The sequence below is a fragment of the Athene noctua genome, chromosome 6 (assembly GCF_965140245.1).
Source record: "Athene noctua chromosome 6, bAthNoc1.hap1.1, whole genome shotgun sequence".
NCBI lineage: Eukaryota > Metazoa > Chordata > Aves > Strigiformes > Strigidae > Athene > Athene noctua.
Genome location: NC_134042.1, coordinates 14,322,579 through 14,346,900, shown reverse-complemented (window position 1 = coordinate 14,346,900; position 24,322 = coordinate 14,322,579). Strand labels below are relative to the sequence as shown.

General features: G+C 38.4%; 1 protein-coding gene across 1 annotated transcript in view; it reads right to left on the bottom strand.

The window, feature by feature from the left end:
- Nucleotides 1–24,322, bottom strand: part of MAP3K9 (mitogen-activated protein kinase kinase kinase 9) — a 63,292-nt gene that overhangs the window by 12,994 nt on the left and 25,976 nt on the right. The window contains exons 3-10 of the mRNA XM_074909164.1: nucleotides 21,522–21,702; nucleotides 14,013–14,161; nucleotides 10,367–10,542; nucleotides 7,675–7,915; nucleotides 6,361–6,536; nucleotides 6,041–6,104; nucleotides 5,506–5,659; nucleotides 635–747 (exon numbers count right to left, since the gene is read on the bottom strand). Coding sequence (XP_074765265.1) covers nucleotides 635–747; nucleotides 5,506–5,659; nucleotides 6,041–6,104; nucleotides 6,361–6,536; nucleotides 7,675–7,915; nucleotides 10,367–10,542; nucleotides 14,013–14,161; nucleotides 21,522–21,702 — 1,254 coding nt within the window. The remainder of the gene's footprint in view (nucleotides 1–634; nucleotides 748–5,505; nucleotides 5,660–6,040; nucleotides 6,105–6,360; nucleotides 6,537–7,674; nucleotides 7,916–10,366; nucleotides 10,543–14,012; nucleotides 14,162–21,521; nucleotides 21,703–24,322) is intronic.

The following is a 24,322-nucleotide window of genomic DNA, read 5'->3' as shown; positions in this document are numbered from 1 at the left end:
TTAAAACAGACTTTGCATGGATGTAACATTGTCACTGGCAAATTTCACTGTCTTACAAACACACATAAAAATAAGCTTCTCCTCAGATGCTGCAACTGTCCATATGGCAAGCATCATTCACCAATTGCCAAATACTCACAAGCTATTGTCTCCAAAAGCAGATAGGCTGACACAAGTGACTGGAAACACTATCAAAGTGGAAAAAATTAGTGACACAGTCTATTTGGGATCAATTGCAGAACAGCATTTCAGAACCAGTCTACACTTCAGTTACTTCTAGAGTAAATTTATATGTTTGGGAGCGAGAAGCAAAAGGTAGGAATATTATATGCATCTCTCCTTGCAAGTACAGGTGTAACCATCATTAACAGGAAAGGAGCTGAGAGGTAGCATGGAGCTAGAGGGGAATTAAGAGAAGCTTGTTAGCTTGACAGATAAGCACAAGCATAGAGGTGAACAAAAAGAAAATCCAGGAGAAAGTAGTTCCTTCACCACAAATAATAAAAGAAAAATGGATACCACCAAAATGAAAACATTGCTGTAAGGTACCAGGTGAAGGTCAGGTAAGAAGAGGTTCATTCAAATGTGAGTAGCAGTGGAGTTAAGAATATTAATTTCCAGGGAATTCCTTTACCCATCTCTGCTAAGCTGGTGAATCCTGGAAAAGCAGGTGCAGTTCTCTGGATCTTCCCAAGGTTTGGTGCACTGGATGACCACTGTTTGTATCCTTCTACCAGAGCTTTCAGACTGAAATAGTAGAAAAATGGGAGAAAATGTACCATGTTCACAACTAATTTTTATTCCCCCCTTCCATATTCTCTATCGTTTTACTTAGGGTACGCATGTATGCATCTTAACTACACAGATTGGAAGTCCTCCCAAAGCAAGACATTTTGCAATATCCTCACAGCACCTTAAAATACAAAAAAGGTCAAAAACTCACTCCCTCATTTGTTACACCATGGTAGTTAAAAGACCTCGGCTGATAACCAACAGCTGTGATTCTAGAATAATAGAAAACACCACTAAAAAAATCAGATGAAACATTTTCTTTTTAAACCAAAGCAAATGTACCATGGCAGGTAAAAAACAGGGTGCTCAGCAGGAGGAAGGGAAAAATATCTCCAAAAACATTTCCATGTGAAATACAAACAAACAACGAAGGTCAAAGATCACTCACTGGGACAATAATATGCTAAAGACATTCTAAGAGCAAAATTATGCCTCTATATTCTAAACCCCAATATTTCTCCTCTAAAGAAAACACTGCAGTTAAAAGCGTAAGTTTTACATTATGAAAAAGAGGTAACTAAAACCATAAATGTCATTGTTTCTTTTACTGACAGACAAAAACCCCCAAACCCCACAAAACCAAACAAGTGAGAAACCTCAAACCAAATCTCTACTTTGACATCGCCTGCATTTAAAAGTGTCACCAAGGCACATGAGCTTATTAGTAGCTCCTGTTCATAGATGTTCACTACCATCATCCTATTTATTCCCTGCGGTGCTTTTATAACATCAGAAACAACTTTAGTAAGCAGCACAACTTTCTGACGTATCAATACTCAGTAATGTTTTATTGTTCAGTTATCAGTGAAGTCTGAACTGGAAGATTTCCGGTGCCTTTCTCCAAATTCCAGCATGAAACACATCCTAGTGCTGGTGAAAAGCTAAAAATCACATAGGATAGACAGGGATTGAATGAAAGGAGTCAAAAGATCTGTGGATTCTCTGAATGATCTCAACTGGACACAGAAAAGCATTGACTTGTTACAAAAAGAACGGAAAACTTAGGAGACCTCTTCCAGCAACCTTACTAACTTGCATTGTTCTTTGATAAGATGCATAATTAATTACAATCCTTCCCTTACAGAGAAAGGTGGATATGAGTATATAGAAGTTATCTCTCATAATTCTTATTTTCCAGCAGAATCACTCTGCATTTCTAAGATGGCTTTCATTGCAGGATTTCAATATCGTATCAGGTTTTTTCACTGTGGTATGTATTTTTCCTCTCTTTTCAACCTAACAGGGATGCCCTACTTGTCACCAAACTATATTGCTATAGCAAGGTCACAAGGTCTAAACTTGATTCAGCACATGTTCAGTTGGTTGATGACTGTGCTATAGGCATTACACTAAGAGTGTAATGTGCAGTTCTCAACTTTCTCAGAAGTCCATCATTTCCCCCCCATTAACCACTCAGGCACATGCAGTACCCTGCTATGAATGTGAATCCAGACAGCACAGTGCTGAATCCTACTTGTCAAAAGAGACAACCACATGGTTTTATGACAGAGATGCAATTCAGTGTGTGGGTCTGTTCTGATTTACTCCATACTATAATCAGCTATGTAACACAACCCACCAAATAACGTATATTTTATCTAAATTATCCATGTGTCCAACAAGCATACTTAGGATAAATACTATAAATAGAGCAGCATATTAAAGGAAAGGTGGTGAGTGAAAACAACCCGTGTTAGCAGTGTGATCACATTCAAAAGTAAATATCAAAGCTCTTACAATATGGGTAGACAAAGAAGGGGTGATTTCCAGGGAGCTGGGAGAACACACACTCTGTTCTCTATATGCAGAGCCAGCAAAGTGATAAGTGATAGGCAGCAGTAATCTTCAGTTTAGCTTTCACTTTACAGTCACAGTTACCTAAAGGGTCTTGGGAATTGCCCGTTATTGTACAGCAGGACACATCACCTTAGTTTGCTGCCTTATGACTTCTTAAAGCAAGCTTCCCTTGCAAAAAACAGACTGAAGATTTGCCATTACTGACAAAGTACAGCTCAATCTGAACAGAAAGATTAATAGCTACTAGAATAATTTAAAGGCCTGCTACATTTGCCTCAAGGTTATAAAATCTTCATCCTTCCCTTTTACTTTTTGCTCCCCCAAATTGCAAGCAGATCCCAAAGACCTGTGCAGAGGATAGCTGCACATCCTCTCTATTAGCCAGTAGCATGCATTTGAAAATAATTCAAAACATGCTGATTTAGAGTACGTTCCTATTACAGTAGTATTATCTGTTACTGCTCCAAGGAACTAGAATAGTTTGAAAGCCCTAGCAGCAAAACTGTCTCTATTTCAGTCACCATCATGACAATTCAGGAACCTGAAGACCTCTTACTTGTAATCTATTTAGATCAAATAACAGGAAGGCTATTACTCTGTTTGTTGTATTATGGTTGAGTTACTTCTCTGTTGCCTTTTTCTTTTGGGAAGTCAAAAGCACCTGTCTTTAGAAGTGATAAGGTGACGTGGCTTATTTGCTCAGCAAACTGTAAAAAACTTCCCTGCAACTGTAAGACCGCATCTCTGGTGTCAATACCATTCTGTAACACCATGTTGAGGCATTAATACAATACTGTCATGAACAAGAAATATCTGTTCCCAGGCTCACCCCTATTTAGCTTGCAAGGTTTTAAGAGATAACTACTGAAGAACTGTGACTACCCCCCATCCAGCATCACCTTCTATAAAATCATTAACACCACCAGTGTGAAAACTTAAGACAGGGTAAAGATCGCCCATGCTATATAGTAACAGTCTGAGACTAATCAATGACAAGTTTAAAGACAACTAAGACTTCACCATATGTCCTTGAGAATATCACAACTGAACTGTCACACCACTAGTCCAACATAAAACTTCATCCAGTCTCTGCAATTCAGCACAGCAACCTTCTGCTGCTGTGCATAGTCCTTATGCTCAGAGATAAATGCAGAAGGGTGAATAATCGCTGTATAATTTTTTCATGACTGCCTTTACTTGATGTTAATTATAGGTCAGTTTACTCATGCTAGAGAATTTCACTGCTATTCCCACAATGTAATTCTTGCACAAATTCGGAATTACCTCCTGTGTAGAACACATGGAAACTGATTAAAAAAGATGAAGATTCAAGTTCCCTCGATCACAGAGTTGTGCAAGCAGCTGGAATAGCAACATTGCTGCTACCAGAACAGTGTCAAGGAGAAGACTTGAACTGGACTTTTCTATCCCAAGTTTAGCTCTTCACTTTACCCCAATTTTTATCATCCTACCCTCTAAAATTAGAATTAAAACAATACTAAAACCAGCAAGCACTCTTATCTTTTGAGTCATTAACATTTAGTGCAACTCTGCTCCCTTTAAATTCAAGTCTGCATCCTGGCATGATCTCAACAAGAAGCAGTAGTTCATTGTACGTTAACCATACAGCCCTCTCAGCAAAACTATCATGTTTCAGATACTCTGCAAAATGCCATAGCTGTATTGCATCTCCCTGGAAAAGGTGATGAATACTATAGCACATCTCATTTGTAGAAAGAGCAGGATAGTTTTGAGAACAATCATGGTTAGCAAGCAACTCCTTTCTGGCTGTCTGTGCCCAAAAGCAATTCAGTGCTTCAGACTGTACAGCAATGAACAGAAAACCAAAGAGCTTTATTCCCAGAATTCTAAGCACTTTCAAGGTAAAAGTGTTTTTCTACCAGCTTCAGTTATCTCCTGACCTTTAATATAATTAACAATTGTAAAGTACGACATCTGTTTTAGTTCTGTAGAATGTTCTACATCATCTATAGAATAGATAAAGCACAGGCAGCAGTCGAAGAAGCTTCCTCTACATTGCCCTGTTAACATGTCAAGAGTACCTTCGAGGGAGAACATATTATAACATCATTAGAACACTTAGATCCAGGCCCTCTTCTAGAGGACTGCAATAGCGATGCATTATGTCAACTTCTATCTTCCAGGAATTTCACACCTGAGCACAGAGTATTAAAAATAAAATATAACCAGTTATTTTCCCAGCTAAAAAATATGGCAAGTCAAACTGTCAGTTTAGCACGGGAAAAAGCTTCAAACGCCACTAAAAATTGCAAGGCATTCAAACCGCTCAGAAGGCCAAAATACTCCTATGTTTAAAGCAGCATTTTGGCAATGATCCATTAGTGTCTTGGTATAAATAATTCACACACACACACAAAAAGAAGACACAGAACAAGAATCTATAGATATAGAGGTACAACCTGTATCCGCAAAAATTGCTTTCAGGATGTACTCAAGGTATGTGCCCCTTTCAAAAGCCTAAAGAGAAGATATTCGCCTGGCCCTCGTAGATGTTTTTTAAATAAAACCATTTAAGACAAGAAATAGCACAGCTGAGAAGCAGTTCTAGCTGTGATATGACACTACAGAAAGCTGAGCCTGAAAATATAGAAAAGCTACTAGAGAAACAGTTCTGCACAGCTAAGAAGTTCTACTGCATACAGATACACATAAGGTAATAGCAGACAGTGAAAGCATCAGTCAGTGCTGGACCTCTAGCAAGGGGCTGAATGCATTGCAGTTTTGTAAGCTGCTCTGAATCTCTAACATCTCTGGTACAGCAAATAAGTTTGGAAGCAGAAATGTGTTTGCAAAAGGACAGGCAAATCTCCTGTGAGCCAGCTCATAACCAGCTTTAGAACCTGGAAACCAGACTGGTTCCAGGCACCCTCTTACCCATCTTCTCCTGCACCTAGCTCCTTGTGACAAAGTGAGCTCGGTCCCCAAGTGCGTCCCTTTTTCTTCTGGCCTCGCTTCTCTTCTTCCTCTCCTTCCTCCTTGGGAAGGACTGAGCTCCGTCCCCATGTTTTGCTGCTTTCAGCAGGAGTCACTTCACAAGTGGGAAGAAAAATGGAAAATGGGAAAAAAAACCAAACAGATACACAAATTAAAGAACTGATTACACAGAAACAGAAAGAATAAAACATAGGCCAGAACAGGAATAGTAATGAAAACATCCATTCAGGCTTCCTTCCCATAATTCTGAATGTTTATCGACAGATCTAACCACCAGGTCCCTTCAAAATCAGTACAGATAGGCTTTACAGCTTTATTCCATCACTGGTTTCCCTTTTAGAACCACCAGTTTGATACCAGACACACAAGTATCATGATATCCAATAAAACACTACACATTAACATCCCTTTCATACTTCTAATACATGCTTGCCTGACTAACTCTGTTTTATTATGGAAATGCTATTTTCATTACTGGAGCACTCATTTTTCTTTCCTTCCAACAGTAATTTAATCCATTTCAGTAACACTTCACAGATCTATTCCACAAATTAGTATTTTTGGAAGTTAACCTGTACACCTAAGGAATGTATTTTCTATACAACGAAACAGCAACATTTCAAGTAACTTGGTAAGTAAGGTTTGGACTCCAAAGAAGGTGATTTTGTCCCCCCATCATCCACACTCTCCCTTTTTCTCTCTAAATGTGTACATGCAGGGCACAAGGCAATCATCTTAGGAACTTTTTTTTTTTTTTTACAGTCCTGTCCTAGATATGGAATCTTGGCATCTTACCGCGCTGACAGACTGCACATTTCCCAAATTCAATACTACATTGAGCTCCTTACACTGTATGGCCCTGAGTCTGGGAATAATGGTAGGACTTGCAGGAGGGCTGGAGCAGCTACTGATCAAGCTTTTTCTTTTATCCATTGTTGGAGAAGCCTGCACAGTGAATTTATGCTGGAAATCTGTTAACCAAAAGAAAAAAAATCAAAACAAAAGCATAAAGACACAGTTAAAAGTCTTTTTTCAATATAAGAAAAAAGAAATAATAATTTATGGTTAAGTTTCAAAGAGCGTAATTTACAGGATCTGTGTAAATATGGAAGTTTTACAGCTAATTGCTATCCCCCCAATGTACAAGTAGTTACTTCAAAGACATGTGCTTGCTCATACAAACATTTATCTTCTTAGTGTATGCATGAGATACATACATATATAGATCCCCATGTGCTGACTGACATTTATGCCAAAGGATATCCCTGTATAAATTCCTTGCACCTTAACTCTCAGTTTCTTAAGCTAAGCAAAACCACCAGCAATAGGTGTTTACAGACCTAAAGAAAGGCATAGTTAACATGCACTTTATCATCATTGCTCTTCTGAACGGCCAATCTCTCTCAGAAAACAAAGAATATAGTGTAAACCATCATCCTTGAGGCAATGATGAGCCTTAAGTGATATACAAAACCCACACTTTTATTCTTTTACAAATTTGAATCTCCATACAGAATCTACAGCAGAAATGTTAATGATTCAATATTTCTGAAAATCACTATCTTCACTCTTCAGTAGCTCTCCCGACATGTCACCAGTATTTAACATTTCTTCCAGAGGGGTGGTATTAAGATCACTTGTGTGTTAATATGAGTTCACATCTGAACTAGCAATGTAGGGCTGTAGTCTCACAGTTATCAACAAATTTCTGATAATTTTTAGATTCTCGCACCAAGAAATCCAGTAGATTATGGTTTCTGCTGCAGCATTATGTAAAATATTCCTAGAGCAAGAACTGCCATCATTTTTTATGTATATCCTTCGTTAAACTGATCATTTTGAGTATGAACACGTTAAACTGCAACACCAACATTTTTACCATGAAGTCACTGATGTAACAACTCAGATTTACTTCTGGCCTTCACACCTGGAAGTTTGGGAAATGCTAGCCACAAGAACATCAAATTTAGTTTCTTGATCCCAAAGACGCATGTTTTTCCCAAAGTACACCCAATACTTTCTAATCCCTACCAGTAGAAAGAAGCTACCAAAGTGGTGGATTCACCTCTTCCTCCCATTTCACCTGACACAGCCTAACATGTCACCAACCTGAAGGCAGGCTGATATGATTGCCATCTTTTAACTTCAGCCTGTTCCTCTTGAACTTCCCCATGCGTTTCTTCACCCGAGGCTTCTCCTGACACAGCTGGTGGATGATGATGTTGAGCTCCCTTTCCAGGATATCAATCTCACGTTCTGCCAGCTCCTGTTCCCGCCTTCGTAGCAGCTCCTCGTGATTCTTCTGTTCAACAGCAGCACGAGTCAGCTCTTCTTCCCATGTGCGCAGCTCCTGCAGAGAGTTAAGAAAGGAGAAATTAAAATCTACCTTGTGACCTGTGGGTTAAGACGAATGTCACCTATTCTGAAGGTACAGCAGAAATGGCTTGTGCTCACAGCACTGCTAGTGCCACTGTTTAAAGGCCCAGCTGAGAGCCAAAAACCTAGAACAATCCTCAAGAACTTCTATGCTTGCCGTTCAAGGTCCTTCATATAAGCATTAAAATTTGGACATCAGCACTTGTGAGGCCACACCTGGAATCCTATGTCCAGTTCCACGCTCTCCAGTACAAGAAAGACATGGACATACCGGAGAGAGTCCAACAAAGGGCCATGAAGATGACTAAAGAGACTAGAGCACCTCTCCTGTGAAGCAGGGCTGAGAGAGATGGGACTCTATCCAAGCAAAGAAGGCTTGGGTTGTGGGAAAGAGGGATTTTATCAGTGTATATAAAAACCTGAAGGAAGGGTACAAAGAGGCTGGAGCAGTCTCTGTTCAGTGACTCCTACTGACAGGACAAGAGGCAGCGGGCACACGCAAACACAAGAGATTCCCTCTGAGCACTTTTTGTACTGAGTGTTACTGAGCACTGACACAAGTTGCCCACGGAGGTTGTGGAGTCTCTCCCTGAAGATCTGCAAAAGCTGCCTGGACACAGTCCTGGGCAACTGCCTCTAGGGGTCCCTGGTTGAGCAGGGGGGTTGTTGGATCAGATGATTCCAGAGGCCCCTCCGACTTCAACCATTCTGTGAAAAAGCACTGCATCCTAATTCAGTGTCCTAAGAAAATATGCTGAATATTTGACATGAACATGTTACAAGAGCCACTGGAGAGCACCATGCATATGGGAACCCATTTTGGAAGATTTATTCATAACACTGGAAAGAATTAATCCTTGGTTTTCTATTCAGTAAGTACTTATGTTAACTTAGTGACTTAAACTGTTTAAAAATCACCTTGCCATCTCATGCATCATAAAATAGCAAAAAACCCAGTTCGAACGTAAAAATGAAGAGAACATCACCAGGAGGTCATTCCCATCATTTTCCACCAAGCATGGCTGCTCCTTAGGCATAAAGATGTATAAGGCAAACTTTTCAATCTTTCCCTTGTTGACAAAATGAATCAACTGAAATTGTCCTTGAGATCTGAAAATGTCTTCTCACTGCATCCCTCTCCTCTCACCACAAGGACGAAATAATTCAGCACTCAGAATAATTATCTCCAGCTGGCTAATTCCACTGCAGCAGGTAAAAACTGAAGAATTCAAGTTAAACTTCAAATTATCAGAGAGATTTTAGTTTAGTTTTTAAAATATTTTTTAACATCATTGTTACCTGTCCCATCACCACAGAGGTTTGGTACAATTTCAATCATGAGGTGAATAGGATATAAAATTCTCTTTCAACATTGCTACAGAGCAATACAGTACTCAAAACCTGGGGGCAGTCTAGCTACTACTGCTTTGTCTTCTGTTTGTCTGTTGAAGTTTCTGGTTTTCAAACACTGTTCCAACACAGTTATGCCAGAGGACAACAGCAGCAGGGAAATGCCTATTAGCTATTTTATTTTTCCCTAAAGCCACTCTAATATGTGAATAAAAATGTTTTAAGTATTGTTGCAGGACTTCTCTCCCTTACCCTAGGTCTTCCTTTCTCTCTGCCTAATAAACTCAACTTCTGAGCCCAAATTGACTGCTTATTACAAATTTATTTTTAGGCAAGAGACCATGAAATTAGAAAAATATTATTGCTTTAGTGATTTCACTGCAGTATTTCGTACCAACTGTAAAGACAGTCTCTACAGTCTCTATAAGGACCTTAACATGGATGCAGCAAGCTGTGCTTTTTGCAAGCATGCTTGAAGAAAACTTCAGCTTTTTCACTTCTACTGCTTTAGGCTGATGGTCACAATTCCTTTTATTCCTGCTAGCATTTTTGTTTCCTGCTCTCTACCTGGATGGACTTAATTTGTAACAGTTATTGGACCATTTCCCTCAGAGCATTCATGTTTATTATATTCTATCCAATTTGGCTGTGCTCACAACCTGGAAAACAAAAACCTCACAGAACCAAAGCTGCAACATTTGCTAGAGCATATGTGCTGAAACTACCCCTCCTACTTTTACTGTTAACAGTTATAAATGGGCTTCTCAATTAAGATGCTAGTTATCAGGTGCATTAAACAATGAAGATAACTCATCACAGCAGTTTGCAGAGTATAATGCAAGGTCACTACAGTATTAGAAGGAGCAGCAGCTCAGGATGCAGATATTTATTTTACACACGATTCTGCCCTTGTGTACATCATAACCTGCCTTTGGTTAAGGACTTATTACAAGCTAAAGTAAAGCACATACAAAATTAACTCTGGTATGCACTAAACGATGATCCCTGTTTGAATAATGAAATGGGAAAATTATAATCCAGAGAACACAAGAATGGAGCGTTTTTCTCTATTTACCTTTTCTTTGGCTCTGAGCTGATCAAACATCTCTTGAATCTCTTGTTTCCAGTCTTCCTGCAGGGAGTGGAAGGAATCTTTGGGCATTTCAAAGAAACCAGACTCTTCTATGGCAGTGAGATGGTCTAGGATACTGGTAAAGGAAGGTCGTGAGTGTGGGTCAGGGTTCCAACAATCTAGAACAGGACAAAGACAAGCAACTGTTAAGCATCTTTTAGTAGGGAGGTTTGAGAGGATGAGTAGTACTTTACTGATCCCCAGTGGCTAAGAGTGGCATGCACACTATCTGTATTACCCCATCTTTCCCATTTCCCACTTGCATTTCACTACTGTCTGATCGTAAGTATGGAATTCACGTTTTCATGCTTATACAATATCCAACATCACTTAAGATCTTGAACTACCTGGTCTCTAAGGTTCTGTTGCAGTAATATGCCATGTAAAATAGAGGTTTACTTATTTTACAGAAAGTTACATTTTCAAGAATATATTAAAAATCGTAAATAATTTCCTTAAATATTTGTTGTATGTGCTCAGAGTGGAGATACTATGCAAGACACTTGTAAACAGTTTCTTTTCTCACACTTACACTGCAGAGTTAACAGCCATACTGCAGAAAGATATCTATCAGAGTTCTTTCTAATGCCAAACTCCAATACTAAGCTGAGTCATTATGAATCTACCACAGAACTGAAAATCTCTCATGCAAAGCAGACTGAGCATAGCTTGAGTGAAAATAGGAGATTCAAGTAAATGACATCAAATAGCGCTTTTGGAGTTTTCTTATTATTATGGGTTCTTTTTTATTATTAGGGAGAAAATCGTTTGATTGGGCTTGTTTCTTTTGCCTTTATGAGAAACCACAGATAAACAAGCTTTTTCATTTACAATCTAATGCAATGACGTATCCAATTACAGAGCTCTAAAAAAGCAGAATTTAACGTACCCATCTTACCACGAGGCAACTCAACTAGCAGGAGTACAGACATGTACTGCTTTTACAGTGATGGGAATTGAACATTGGAAAGAGAAACGGAAATAGAAAATGGTATGCAGTACCATCTCAAGCTACAAAATCATTAAGAACATGTTTTTAAAAAGCCATTAAGTAAAAATGTTTGACTTAACAACACTTCTGAATAGGAAATTCTTACTGTTTCAGTCCTCCCTTTTACTTCACCCTTATTTCTACTCCTGCAAAAATCATCACTTTCTCATTCTATATTGTCCCATACCAGCTTGTTTATACAGGTTCCGTTCAACAAGTATCCTTATCCTCTTCAGTACTGCTAGACTCCTCCATACCAAAATTTGAGAAGACCCAAGCAGAAAAACTTAGCTTTCAAGTATATTTCTAGAGAATACAGCTTTTGGGCATGAGTGGAAAAGACTGACACACAGGTCTCTCTCAATATGCTCATACTATCACTGTTCTAAACGGTCACTAGATTCAAGACCTGTTACTGCAGTATGGGGCAACAGTTATGAAAATGTTCTGGTTTCCTAGACCTTACAGTTGGAAAAAAGAAAACATTCTTTAAAAATGTTGGTTAAGTCCTAAATTCATTCATTAGTTTTGTGGATTGAAATACACCAAGGAGCAGCTGTAATTAAAAATAACACTTCACAAAAACCTGTGCAACTGCTGAGGCTTGGTTTTGCGGGTCTTTTCTTTGATTTTAGTGTTACTGAGATTTTGCATTTGGGAGCTTTGGTTTCAAAACTGCTGGTATCAAGACGCTGGTATTTAAACATCTGATCAGGTTCCAGGGGGGATAAGCTGGAACACATTTGTGTTTATGGATTTCAAATCGCTTCTTTTATCGAAATAGAGTGCTGAAGATGTTAAAGAGGGCTCTGAAGGTCCCCTGCTGCTGACCAATTAGTAGCAATGGGTGATACAACTGGACTGTCAGGGCCATAATCCCTGCCTCTTTACCCCAGGTTTTAAGCATGGCAAAGCAAACATGACCCGAAGTAAAACAAAACGCTGCAGCCTGCCAAATGCTTGAATGAGTGAACAGGATAACTATGCAGGTGGCCCGTGGCTTTTATTTTCCCAGGCTCGGATCTGCCATTATTTGCACTAATGAGGACAGTTGTAACATACAGTCTTTTCTGTGAAGAGGGAAAGTTCAGCTTTGTTGTCTCGGTGAAGACCACCAGGGCAGTAATTCAAAAGTAAAAGCAGCAACATTAGGGGAACAAGAATTCACCCGAGGTGGGAAAGAGCCTGTTTGAAAAAAAGTTTTGATGAAGGGGCAGAAAGTAATTGTTTTCTTGTTTTCTTTCTTCTCCCTGCACATGGCAAAGCCAAGTGTTACAACGCCATGTGGGTGCTCACCCCTGCACCCCTGAGTTCAAGCGCAGGCCATACACCTCTACCTGACTTTCCCTATAGAGGGCTTTATTTTTAACCCCAGCAGCAGATGCCTCACATTTAAGAAATCCAGGGTCCTTGTTTTAGGGAACCACGTTAAAATAAACTGCCCTGACACAACACTGAACTGGCAGTTCCATTAAATGTTTCAGATGCAGTTTCTTGCTTTACATTGCTTCCAAGATACTATACTTGCAACTCTGTTGCTTACTATCCAGTAGGATACTTCTTTTTTAGCACAACAGTACATGAAATTTTCTACCTTAACTTAACTGAAGCTTGTAACCTACAGAAAAGACCAGAGAAATGCAAAACTGTTCTAAAAGCAGAGAAATCCATCAGAAATTTGCTTGCATTAATCAAATTCCTTTCCTGGGGCTAAAAGCACCACCAGAGCCACAGAGTATCAGTTCTATGTTCAGACACACTCTTTGCTCACCAGGAGTATAAAACATGTTTGATTTCTCTTTACCTCAGTTTTTCTTTCTGACAGATAGGTATAAAAATGTTTAGCAAATATAAACACTTGGAAATCCTTAGGAAGAGGGGCACTGGAAAAAACACTAAAGGTGCTACTGTGAGAGGGAGGAAAGAACAACTGAAGCTCAGAAGATATGTAAGCAGTTGCAATAGTCAGCAGAGCAGGTCACACAGGTACACCCCAAAAGCTACCTCACAGAATCCCTTTTAATAACTACAGCAGCTCTGATGACAAAGTCCTTTATTTCTTTCATCTATATGTAACCCACCTTGGGCATGAACACACACAAAGCAGAAAAATCACATCATTCTGACTGAAAATTTGGATTGTTTTGAAATGTCAAAGCCACATTTAAACCCACTCTCTTGAAGTGTCAGTAGGATAAGGTTTCATTCCAAATCAATCTGATGCTGCCTAGCAAGACGTTCAAGCTACGAATTTCAAAACAAGTCGAAGACTTCAAACTACACCAAAATGTGAAGTCTTTGGTGTTGGCGAGTTTTCACTACTAGAAAACAAGCTAAATGACGACAACAATAGGCCCCACTTTCCTGTAAAACCAGTAGATAAAAAAATGGCAGGGAAATTTCTTTCACGTACTACTCTTGTAAGAGTAACTATCACAGCACATCGACAGCCAAGCCTAGCTCCCGTAACAACTTGCACCACTGAATAAAACCATTTGAGAAATCTGTGCTCCTAGGTATTAAAACCAACACAAGGAGGCTATGCTCAACAGCACTCGAGAAACAGCACAGACCATGCTTGCACCACAGCTGGCTTACCTTCCATGAGTTTGGCAAAAGGCTCTGGACACGTGGAAGGGATTGGAAGGGCAAGTTTATTCATGGCAACGCCATATGCTACTGCAAGACCATCAATTCCTCGGAATGGTACTTCTCCTGTTAGCAGTTCCCAAAGCAGCACACCATAACTACCAGGAAGAATACAGAAAAGAGAATAGGTGTTTGATTTTAACACATTCTTTGTTAAGCGACAAAAAAGTACCTGAACCTATCAGGGTCAGTCTGGTACACTGAAGAAACTGCAGTTTTCTGGACAAGTTCATCATGGCTGCCAAGCTGGTAAAGTGCCTTATTTTAACTCCTTTTGTTAATAAGACTGAAATAAGATGCCATTTTTGCCTTTTAGGCAAAAATCATTTTCACTCTGGAAACTGGGAACAGTCCAAAAAACATTAACATAAATCTTCTAACTAATTTAGCAAATTTTAAACCAGAATCACAGAAATGTGAAGGAGTGCTGTTTGGTGGGCTGTGGTATTTTTAAAAATAAGTGAAAAATACTTCCTCAGAATTAAGTTGTTCTTAAGGTGTTATATGAAATATTAACTAAAGTTATGGAAGTAATTCCATGGCTGTTCTCCACCAGGTATATGAGAAACAACATATCCTCAGAATATTCTCTCTGCTTCTAGGAAACCTGAGCCAGAGACGGCTTCTTCATACTTAGTGACCTGACAGTTTTTTCTTCCACTGATTTGTCTTATTCTCTTCTGAATCCATTTACTGTCCCACTATGTTCTGTGGTAGTGAGTTCCATAAATTTAATGATGCATTGCCAAAAAATACTTCCATGTATTTGTTTTGAGCTTGTCACTTGGTAATTTCATTTGCTTCCCTGTAGTTCTTTCAATACAAGGAAGAACGAACATATGTTCCCTATTAGCTCCTTCTATGCCATCCATGATTTCACAGGCTCCCACTACATCCTGCCTAAATCATCTTCTTTCCAGCCCCCAAAATCCTAATCTAGCTAAATCCTGATCTAGTTATTCTCCTGAACAGAAACCATTTCATATGTTTCATTGACCTTGACAGCTTCTGTACCACCTCATTCCATTTAAACCTTTCATGTTGGAATAACCAAAATCACAAAAGTTTTAAAGATCTGAGAAGCACAGCTTTCCCTGTTTTCTTTGTTATTTCTTTCCTACTAAATCATAATTTGTCACTTGCCTTTCTGACTTCTTACAAAATGAACTCAGTTACCCACAGTAACTCCAGTATCTTTTAACTGAATCATAATAGTAAAATTTACAGCCCAGCATCGTACATGTTAAATTCCCCCATGGGTACTACGTTGTATTTATTACCATTTCACCTGCTTTATGATTCAGTGTAGTAAAGCTTTTCTGCAACAGATTCATTTTTCTTATCCTGAATAACTTGGTATCATAACAAATGTTACCTAACCATTTATGGCTTTTTTCAAACCACTTATGATTACATTGAACATAGAATTCCCCACCAAGAAAACTGATTTATTCCTTTAGTAATTAAGAATTGACTAAATGATGGGCAAACAGACTTGCCCTCTTTTCCCACATCAATTTATTTTCTTTAAAAGCTTTTGACATAAAATTTTTTTCATAAGTTTTTATAAATCCAAATACGGTATAAGCAATCTTACACCTTGTCCACATATTCAGTAATTCCTTCAAGAATCTTTATTTATTTTTCAGAAGGTATTATTTCCTTCTACAAAAGCTGACACTTCCCCAGATATACTCATACGTCTACCAGCTCCCCCCTCTTTAGTGCTGTTTCTACATTTAGTAGAACTGAAAATCAGACTTGCTGATCCTTAGGAAGCTCTTAAGACCTGTCATCATGTTTGCTGCCTTCCGTTTCTCTGGTATTAAGGCAGCTTTAAGCAACATATTACAGCACAGCTATTAACTCAGCTGGCTCTCTCTCATGTTCCTGTAGCAATGTTGGGTGTTACTGTAAATCCCAGTAATTTGTTACACCTCTCTGGACAGTACTTCAGCACAGGATGCCTGCCAGCTCAACTCCCTTAAAGAGAAATTGTCATCTTAAAAAGCCTCTCTGTCACATTCTAGCAGACACAAGTTACTAAATTTTTTCTGCTATAGCTTTATCTTCTTTGCACTCTTACATCTTAGTCACCTCTGGGCCATAAGTTATCCTGCAGGCTTCACACCTGTGCGGCATCTGAAAGCAATTTATTTGTTTTTATGCTTTTTGCAAGACTCTCCTCAAAATCCTTTTCATTTTCTTGACTGTTTTACGTTCAACTGTGTAGTGCTTAAGTCCATGCCTAGTCTTCCTCATGTGATACAGGTTCAACTTTTTAAAGGATGTCTTCCAGCAGTCTCTTCAACGTCCTCTTCTTCCTTCATCTAAAGTCCTTCCTGTGCATTTGCTCTGAGCTTTAACATAGTGTCCTTAAAAAATACCCATGTTGTGTGTTCCCTTTTTGCTGTTTCTACACTAAATTCCTCAAGGTTGTCATTAATCTCCCTGAGACTGAACACTACTATAATGGACTAATTTTTCTTAAATGCTCTTGCAAAGATCGGGAACCTAAGTATACATATATTTTGACCATGGTCATATCGTGCAATTTTGAAGGCCTCCTAAGCACACCTGAAGACCAGATAAAAAACTGCTTCTCCTCCTAAAAGCTCCCTGAATAACTGCTTCATGAAACAGTCATTTCTGAAGCTAAAAGATTAATCTCTTCTTGTTTCAAAGCAAGAATTGACCTATTCATTTGGGAGTAATCATAATTTTCATTATCACAACCTGTGGTCTTGCAATCTCTCCTCACCCTGCGAAATCTTTAACATTCATTGTAACTGCTGATGTCTTAGTTGAACAGTCTTAATACTACTTTTCCCTAGTGAGATACAGAATTTCAGTCACTAGAGATCCCACCTTTGCCTGTCAGAGCTAGTTTATTAAGCAAAATATCATATTTTCTCATCTATACAATCTTATTAATTTCTCTTAGATAATGCATATGCTTGATATTATAATGGTAATTATAACATTATTTTTTCCACCAAGGTTCTCAATTTTTACTGTCTCAAGAGCCTCATTGGAAAAAAAAAACCAAACAAACACGAGTTTAAGGACTTCCCATTTTCTTTTTGGCCTCCTAGGATTCATAAAGCACTCAAAGAAAATTGATACTGAAAATATATATTTGGCCTCTCTCAATTGGATTGATCATTCATGTTACTCTTCAGTTTGGACACAAGTGTTGATATCAAAAGGTAGGGAAAACTACCAAAGAGTTGTGTTATTACTTTACCATTAGTGCTGGATAAGGCATGTATTATGTATTTCTCTTAATGGAATGGTTAGGAAAGCACTATTGATGTGCTCAAAGCATTTCTTCTGCAGGACAGTTTTTAAAAGTCAAAGGAGTGGACAGATTGGTGTTTCTTCTAGCATGACACTAGAAGTATATATTACAGGAAAGGTCACTTTGTTTCTGACAAAACTAAATGCCACCTCTTCCTCATGTACTTATGGTTCATTGCTGAGAATACTGCTTCCACAGAGCGCCAGCAACACTGCTTTGTGGCATTTGAACAACAATCATCCCAAGTGATTAAACAGCAAGAGAGATGCTGAACGGAGTTTTTCATTAACTCTCAAGATTTATACAAAAAAAAAAAGCATAGAAAAAAAAAAAATCAAGGGCCACTCCTCATTCTCAACAGGGAGGAAGAAAAACCGGTCAAGCTCATTTATTTTTCCAGCACCTAGTAGTAATTTTTGGACTTTAATTACAAAACGAACCATGTGATACAGACCATGTGTCCAAGTCAACTGACACTTGTATAAATAATTAACCATCTCCCAGTGATCCAGTAATCCCTTAAGCCATTTAACATCAGGTTCAACTCTACACACTGGATTTTCAGGGAGAGGGAGGCTGGAGGTCTGCAGGATTTCACATGTGATTTTGCCACCTCCCTTGTAAGTCTATGAACTATAAGTAAAAAATCCAGTATTTCTTCTCACTGTTATTGGCATTTGTACCATACGTTCCTCTTATCCATCTCCCGAGGTTCAACACTTCCCATGAGAAAGAAACTACCAGCCCAACAAGGTGATCCCAGCAACAATATAAACTAGAATATTACTTTTGTTAAGGAAAATACTTCATTATGTTTTAAGGGCTGTGAACAGTTAGCATTTTGTATGTTCTCCAACTGGTATTTCCAGAGATGACATTTCCTGCTTATTTCACAACAGTCAGTTGCACACACTTCTCCCATGGGAGCTTCTCCTAGTACTGCTAGTCAACACTTATTTGCCAGGTACCGAAGTCTTGCTAGTGCTTCATTACACACGGAAGGCTGCAGAGCCTGCAAGCAGTCAGTTATGGATGGAATTGCTTGCCATCACTTGATTCAAATGAGATATTCTAATGACTGAAGTTCCTACACCCATCACTGAATGCCTGAAACAACCTTATCTGCTAATCAGATGGTTTTAGGTAATCCTAGTAATTCCATTTCTAAATGAAAACTGAATTCCTAACTATTTCACTTGTCTCAGAGTAGATACATCTTAAAAGCATCTAAATTAAGGAACACAGGGAACTCAGATGACGGTTGTATACTGGCTTTATATTCTGCATATCAATCATATTGACAACATGATTGTCTTTCAAGCAGCACAAATAAAAAATGAAGTGTGCAGCAAACAAGAAATATACTTAAGAAGTTAAAATGACAGAAATTTGAATTATATGCCTACTGACATTAGCTTACTGTACAGTACTGGATAAACTGCAGTATCTGTTCTTCAACTTCACCCCTGTAAATCCAAAGCAAATACTAACTCTCCTCTCAAACACATAAATAGATTTACAGGAATGGACATATTTAAATAAAACCATAGTTTCTTTGTCCTCTGTGCAATATAAGCACAAGGTTTCTGCCGTGTATCTAAAAGTTGTGGGTGCAGCACAGCAAAATTCATAGCAACAAATTTTTACTAGCAGGATGTACTGTTACTATCAACAAGCTTTAACAGTCGCCCAGACCCTGGTGATAGACAGCAGTGTTGGAGCATTCCTCAGCCTTGTAAGTTCAATGTCAACCCTCCTTTAGCGTGGGACAAAAAACCCCTTATTTTTTTAAACAGAGCTTGATAAATGTTTTGAAAGCAATTGCATGAAGCAGTTACTTATGATAAGACTGACTCAGGAAATTTCAGTCCTTGCAAGCATCTTCTTCAGCAGCATCTTCACCTGTTTGTGCAGCAAGAACACAAGCAGAACAAGATTCTTGTTAAAAGGCTGGGCAACACTTCAGCCAGCAGTACTATTCTAATAAGCTTTAAAGAAAAGGTGTTGAAATATAAGGGTTTGTGAATGTTAGAGATGGAGACAGCCAATTTTGTTGATGTCACACAGACTAACTGGAAGGTTGTTAGGCAAAAAACTCCCTCAACTCCAATGATTAACCAACAGGTTGAAGTGGACAAGAGGAGGGGCAAGTCTAATAGGGTAAGAAAGTTCATCCTGTTAAGAATTTCAAGTTGCATCCTTGGGTGGGGACTGAATTTATTACACATCCATGACTGCTTTTGTAAAATCCAGTGCTTACAATCATTGACACACTAGTAGTAGTCACACTAGCAATGTATGTCCTCTGCATACATGCCCCAAACATCATGTTCTTTCAGCTTTTTCTGAACTGTTTTTAACTATGATTCAAGTTTTGGCCACCAGAGAGAGAAGGCTTATTCAGATACAGTATAACAGCTCTCTTAACGGTGATGACCCTCTGTTTAAGGACGAGCACTGAGAGGAACTCAACCTGTTTTCAAGGAAAGACTGGTAACTATAGAAAGAGGAAAGTGATGAAGGAATCTTAAAAATAGAAATACTGTATTCTGAAAAACTAACAAATAATTTCATCACACTCCTTAAGTCCTGAAGTGATTCACAGTCCTTAAGTCAATGACCAAACTGGTATTTTTGCACTGGTAGAAAGGCATTTGAGCTACCTTCATGAAAATCACCAACTGACCTATTCTTACCTTTTTTAAAATGAGGTCATACTGGTACAGAACATCTACTGATCTGTTCACAGTGTAAAGTTACAATCACAGGAAAACTGTTACTCCCTTCCCTTCTCCCTCTCTCCCAGGTTACCCTGAAAGGCCATTCCTGGCACTCTTTCAGGAAAGAGCAAATTAAAGTTTGAGCTTGACAAGCTTTGTACAAACCAGTACTGTCATCATGTGCACAAAAAAGGTATACAGCCTTGAGGTTTTAATTTCTGTCAGACTTCACTCAGAGTAAAAGCCTGGTTCTTGCTCATTTCATCTCAGATTAACTACAGAAGCTACCACATTCAATTACAGAGTCAGAATTTTATCCACACTATTAGTGTGCAAAATACAATTTCACAGACTTATCACAAAGCAATAAATTATCTATTCAGCAAAACTGGATAAGGAAAATGAAAGTCCCCACACCAAATCTCTGCCATAACAGCCAGACAATTCTGCCAGCTGGGATGTTTCTTTATCCTGACAGATTTCACAGCATGCACACACTTGTGTGGGAGTGTTACCGGCCAGCGACAGAATCTTACTGCACTGAAGACGAAGTCACCCTGACATTTCAATAACTCTCTCCCCACACAAAAAACAAAATTCCATCTACTTCATCTGTTTCAGATGTTCAGTACTAATTCTATGTCACACAGCATCCAGAAAAGTCATTGTCCTAGAGCTATTTACTGAATTCAGTATCTACCAATTCACTTAATGGTCATATTCAAACTCAATTTCTGGAAGTCTATGGGCTGACCCTTACACTCTTCCCCACTAAAGTAGGTCCTATTCTCAAAAATCTCATTGCATGCATGGAAAAGATAATACATACATGCAAATTATTATTTATGGATTACATACTCAACTGGACCTAGAGAACAGATTTATTATTTTATGTAAAAGTCTAGAAGGGTGGAAAGAATTCATAAGATTATTATGAAAGTGAAAAACATTGTATTCAAGCTGAAACTGCATGGGGAATTCAGTTAGGTACAGTGACAGATTACTCCCAAAACGTAAAATGATCTTACTGTTGGTAAAACACTAAGAAGTAGTAATTTTAAGTACTTCACAGATAGTTTTATGGCCTTTGATTATGTCAGCCAATAGCCAAATAAGCACAAAAAATTTGTTTTATATAAAGCAGAGAGAATTGGGATTATGAATCCTAGGATAATCTGAATGTAATTTTACATAGAACAAATATATAGAAATTCAGAGGCATGCAGGAGCTGGTCCACCACTTTCTACAGTAAAGAATGTTTACAATTAACACAAAGTAGTCTGAGAGCCTGACAGATGGAAAGCTGGTGGATAAAGTTTTCTTAAGACCTTAATTCTAATATTCGGTTCACCATTACTCATTCTTAAACATAAAAGAGGTTTCCTGGCAAGTCTAGTTACTCTAGAGTAACCAATCACTCAATGCCAAATCAATACCTCCACACATCGCTGCCTTTGGAGAACATGGAGGAGCGGATGACCTCAGGAGCCATCCAGGCATATGTCCCAGCTGCGCTCATTTTGGTAGTTTTATGCCATTCCCTGGCCAAGCCGAAATCCGTGATCTTCAATATCTTGTTGCTCAGATCTCCATTTTCCACCTTTTCGAGTATCAGTACTGGAGAAAAGGGGGGGGGGGGGAATAAAAGGTATGCAGAGTAAAGCTAGTATTTACGCAAAAAAAGATCCTCCTCTTGGAGATCTCCCAAATTTCAAGGTTCTCCCTGGCTTTTAGTTATTCAAACATACCACACTCCATTACAAGTTATTTCAAGCTGATCCCTTCATCTGACAAGTGAAGAGCTGTCTAGTAAATAACTTCAAATTTAGCCAAAATACCAACCCCCAGAGAACAAACAGATAATGACATAATTATTTAATACAGTGCCTAGAGCCATTCTGTATAATAATTCTCTGCTAAGAGGAAGTGAACCACTGTAACTTCTAGAAATCCAGATAAGGGAAGACATTTCCTAATTAATCCTCTCTCAGCAAGCCAGTAATAGCATCTTTTTCTTGAACTGCTTAGAGGACTTTTTTTTTTTTAAAATCCAGATACACACACAGGCTGGATATACCCTTCATGTAAATGTGTTAGGAGTGGAAGCTCAATGTACACAGATTGTTTTTTTTTAAAGACACAATTAAAAACAAGAGATTGATGATCAATAACAACACGCCCAATTCAAGACTTCATATTTACCACCATGTTATAGGTACCCACCCCCATCATTATAAAGCTTTTTTGTAGTTAAGCTGCCAAAGTTTATACCATGTTTCAGTGGTAAAGGAGTCTATACCCAAGACCTTTAAAAAAATCCTTGAGGCAGAACTTAAGAACACTTTGGTAAAAGGCACATATTCCTCTTTACCCAGAAAGCTGTACTGTCACACCAGTGTAAAGTGAGTGTAAACCAGAGGCCAGAAATACCCACTCTGCTTTAGGAGCCCATCATTATCCTCTTTATCTTAAAAAGTCACCACACAAGTTGCATCAGTAATGTAATACCAGGCAACAGAATATAACAGGCCACTAAACTTCCATAACTAACATAGCTAGGCCTGTGAAGGGGCCACAAAGAAAAAAATATTTATGTTACCATTAATCTAACAACTTCACAGCAAAAGGCATCGAGCCGCTAACACACCACCATTATGCAGCTACTCTGTTGTTCATGTCATTATAGACACAGGTGCTTAGAAAACAAGAGGGCTTTTTTTTCTTTTTCACCTCTCTACATATGTGTGTGAATTGCAAAAAACCCCAAACACAAACGCACAACCAAACAATTATGGGTCACAGCAAAACCTATAAAAGGCAAAAGCATTGTAAAAATTACAATACATATAAAAATCATCTTCAGGACCAATTTTAGCAGTCCATGAAAAAACTTACATATCAGTCTCAAGCTAATACAGCTTTTTTGGAGAAAAAAAAAAATAATCTTACATTCATGCTTCCCTCCAATAATGAGATTTCCCATGCAATAAAAGCCGAAAGTGCTATTAGAACCCTTCTGCATAATAAGAAATATACATACAAATGTTAAAATACTGCACTTTTCCTGAACTTAAACAAACTGTTATCTGAAAATTAAGAAAAAGTCACCCTTTCTACAAGGCTTCAAAATTCACAAAATACTACTTCATGAAAGATTTTTGTGGGCCAACTCAAATTGAGAACGCACTAGACTTATGGTTAAGCTCTTGGTTCTTGCTTATTGGGCCAAATTACTTTCTAATGTTACTGAATGCTCCATTTTCCTAATTGCAGGGGGAGGTGTGAGGCCTAGAGTTACTATTCTCTTCATTTGGGCAAAAACATATGTATTTTTAGAGCCACACTTCAGCGTAGAACAGAACCACCACAAGAAATAAAGGTACAAAAGGCTTCCTTTGTGCCTGCTTTCCTAGTAAGCTTTTTTCCTTCTTCCTAGCAGATGAAGAACTGCTAAGAGAAATTGCTAACAAGTTCCTCATTGACTGCAAGAGTAAAAAGCTTCCTAGAATATACATCTTAAGTTTCTTCTAGCATGTACCCACTCTGCCTAAAGATCTGGCAGAACAATAAATTTTATATTTAAACGCAATAATATAGATATACAGTGAAGTTATAAAGGTCAAGTAAAACTTTGAAACAAGAAAGCATGGGTTTGGGTTTTTTTTAGCTTCCCTCCATAAGCACAACAAGCAACAGTCAAATTTGTGGTTCACAAGGCAGATCAGATTCTGTCTAGATGAGCTCAATAGCAGGACATGGAGCCAGATATCACAGTTGGGTTGCCTCTTCCTGGCAAGAGGTTATTTAAATCTAATTACCTTGATTTGTATTAAGTTCTAACAAAATAATTAGTACTTACACAGATCTTTTGTATCCATGAACTTGCTCTTTTGTCAGATGTAGGCTAAGTAAGATAAATTATCATGACAAAAGACCACAGGAGAAGGACAATGAAAGAGCCGGATTTACTGCAAGCCCTTGATTCCTTAGTTACATCCTTGGCTCCCCTCCCATTTCCTTGTAACAACTGCTTGGAATAATAATCCTGCAACCCAAAATTGTAAAAATTAATTTTAAGATTCATATATCTCCCCAGTATCTGTTTCAGTTCTCTTTACCTTGGTCAGTATCAACAGGCTCACTTGTAATGGCTAGGAGTCTCCCTAACCCATCTGCCATTTTCAAAACAAAAACCTTGACTCCCCCTCTTGCGTTTGCTTGGATTTCAGTGAAGAAT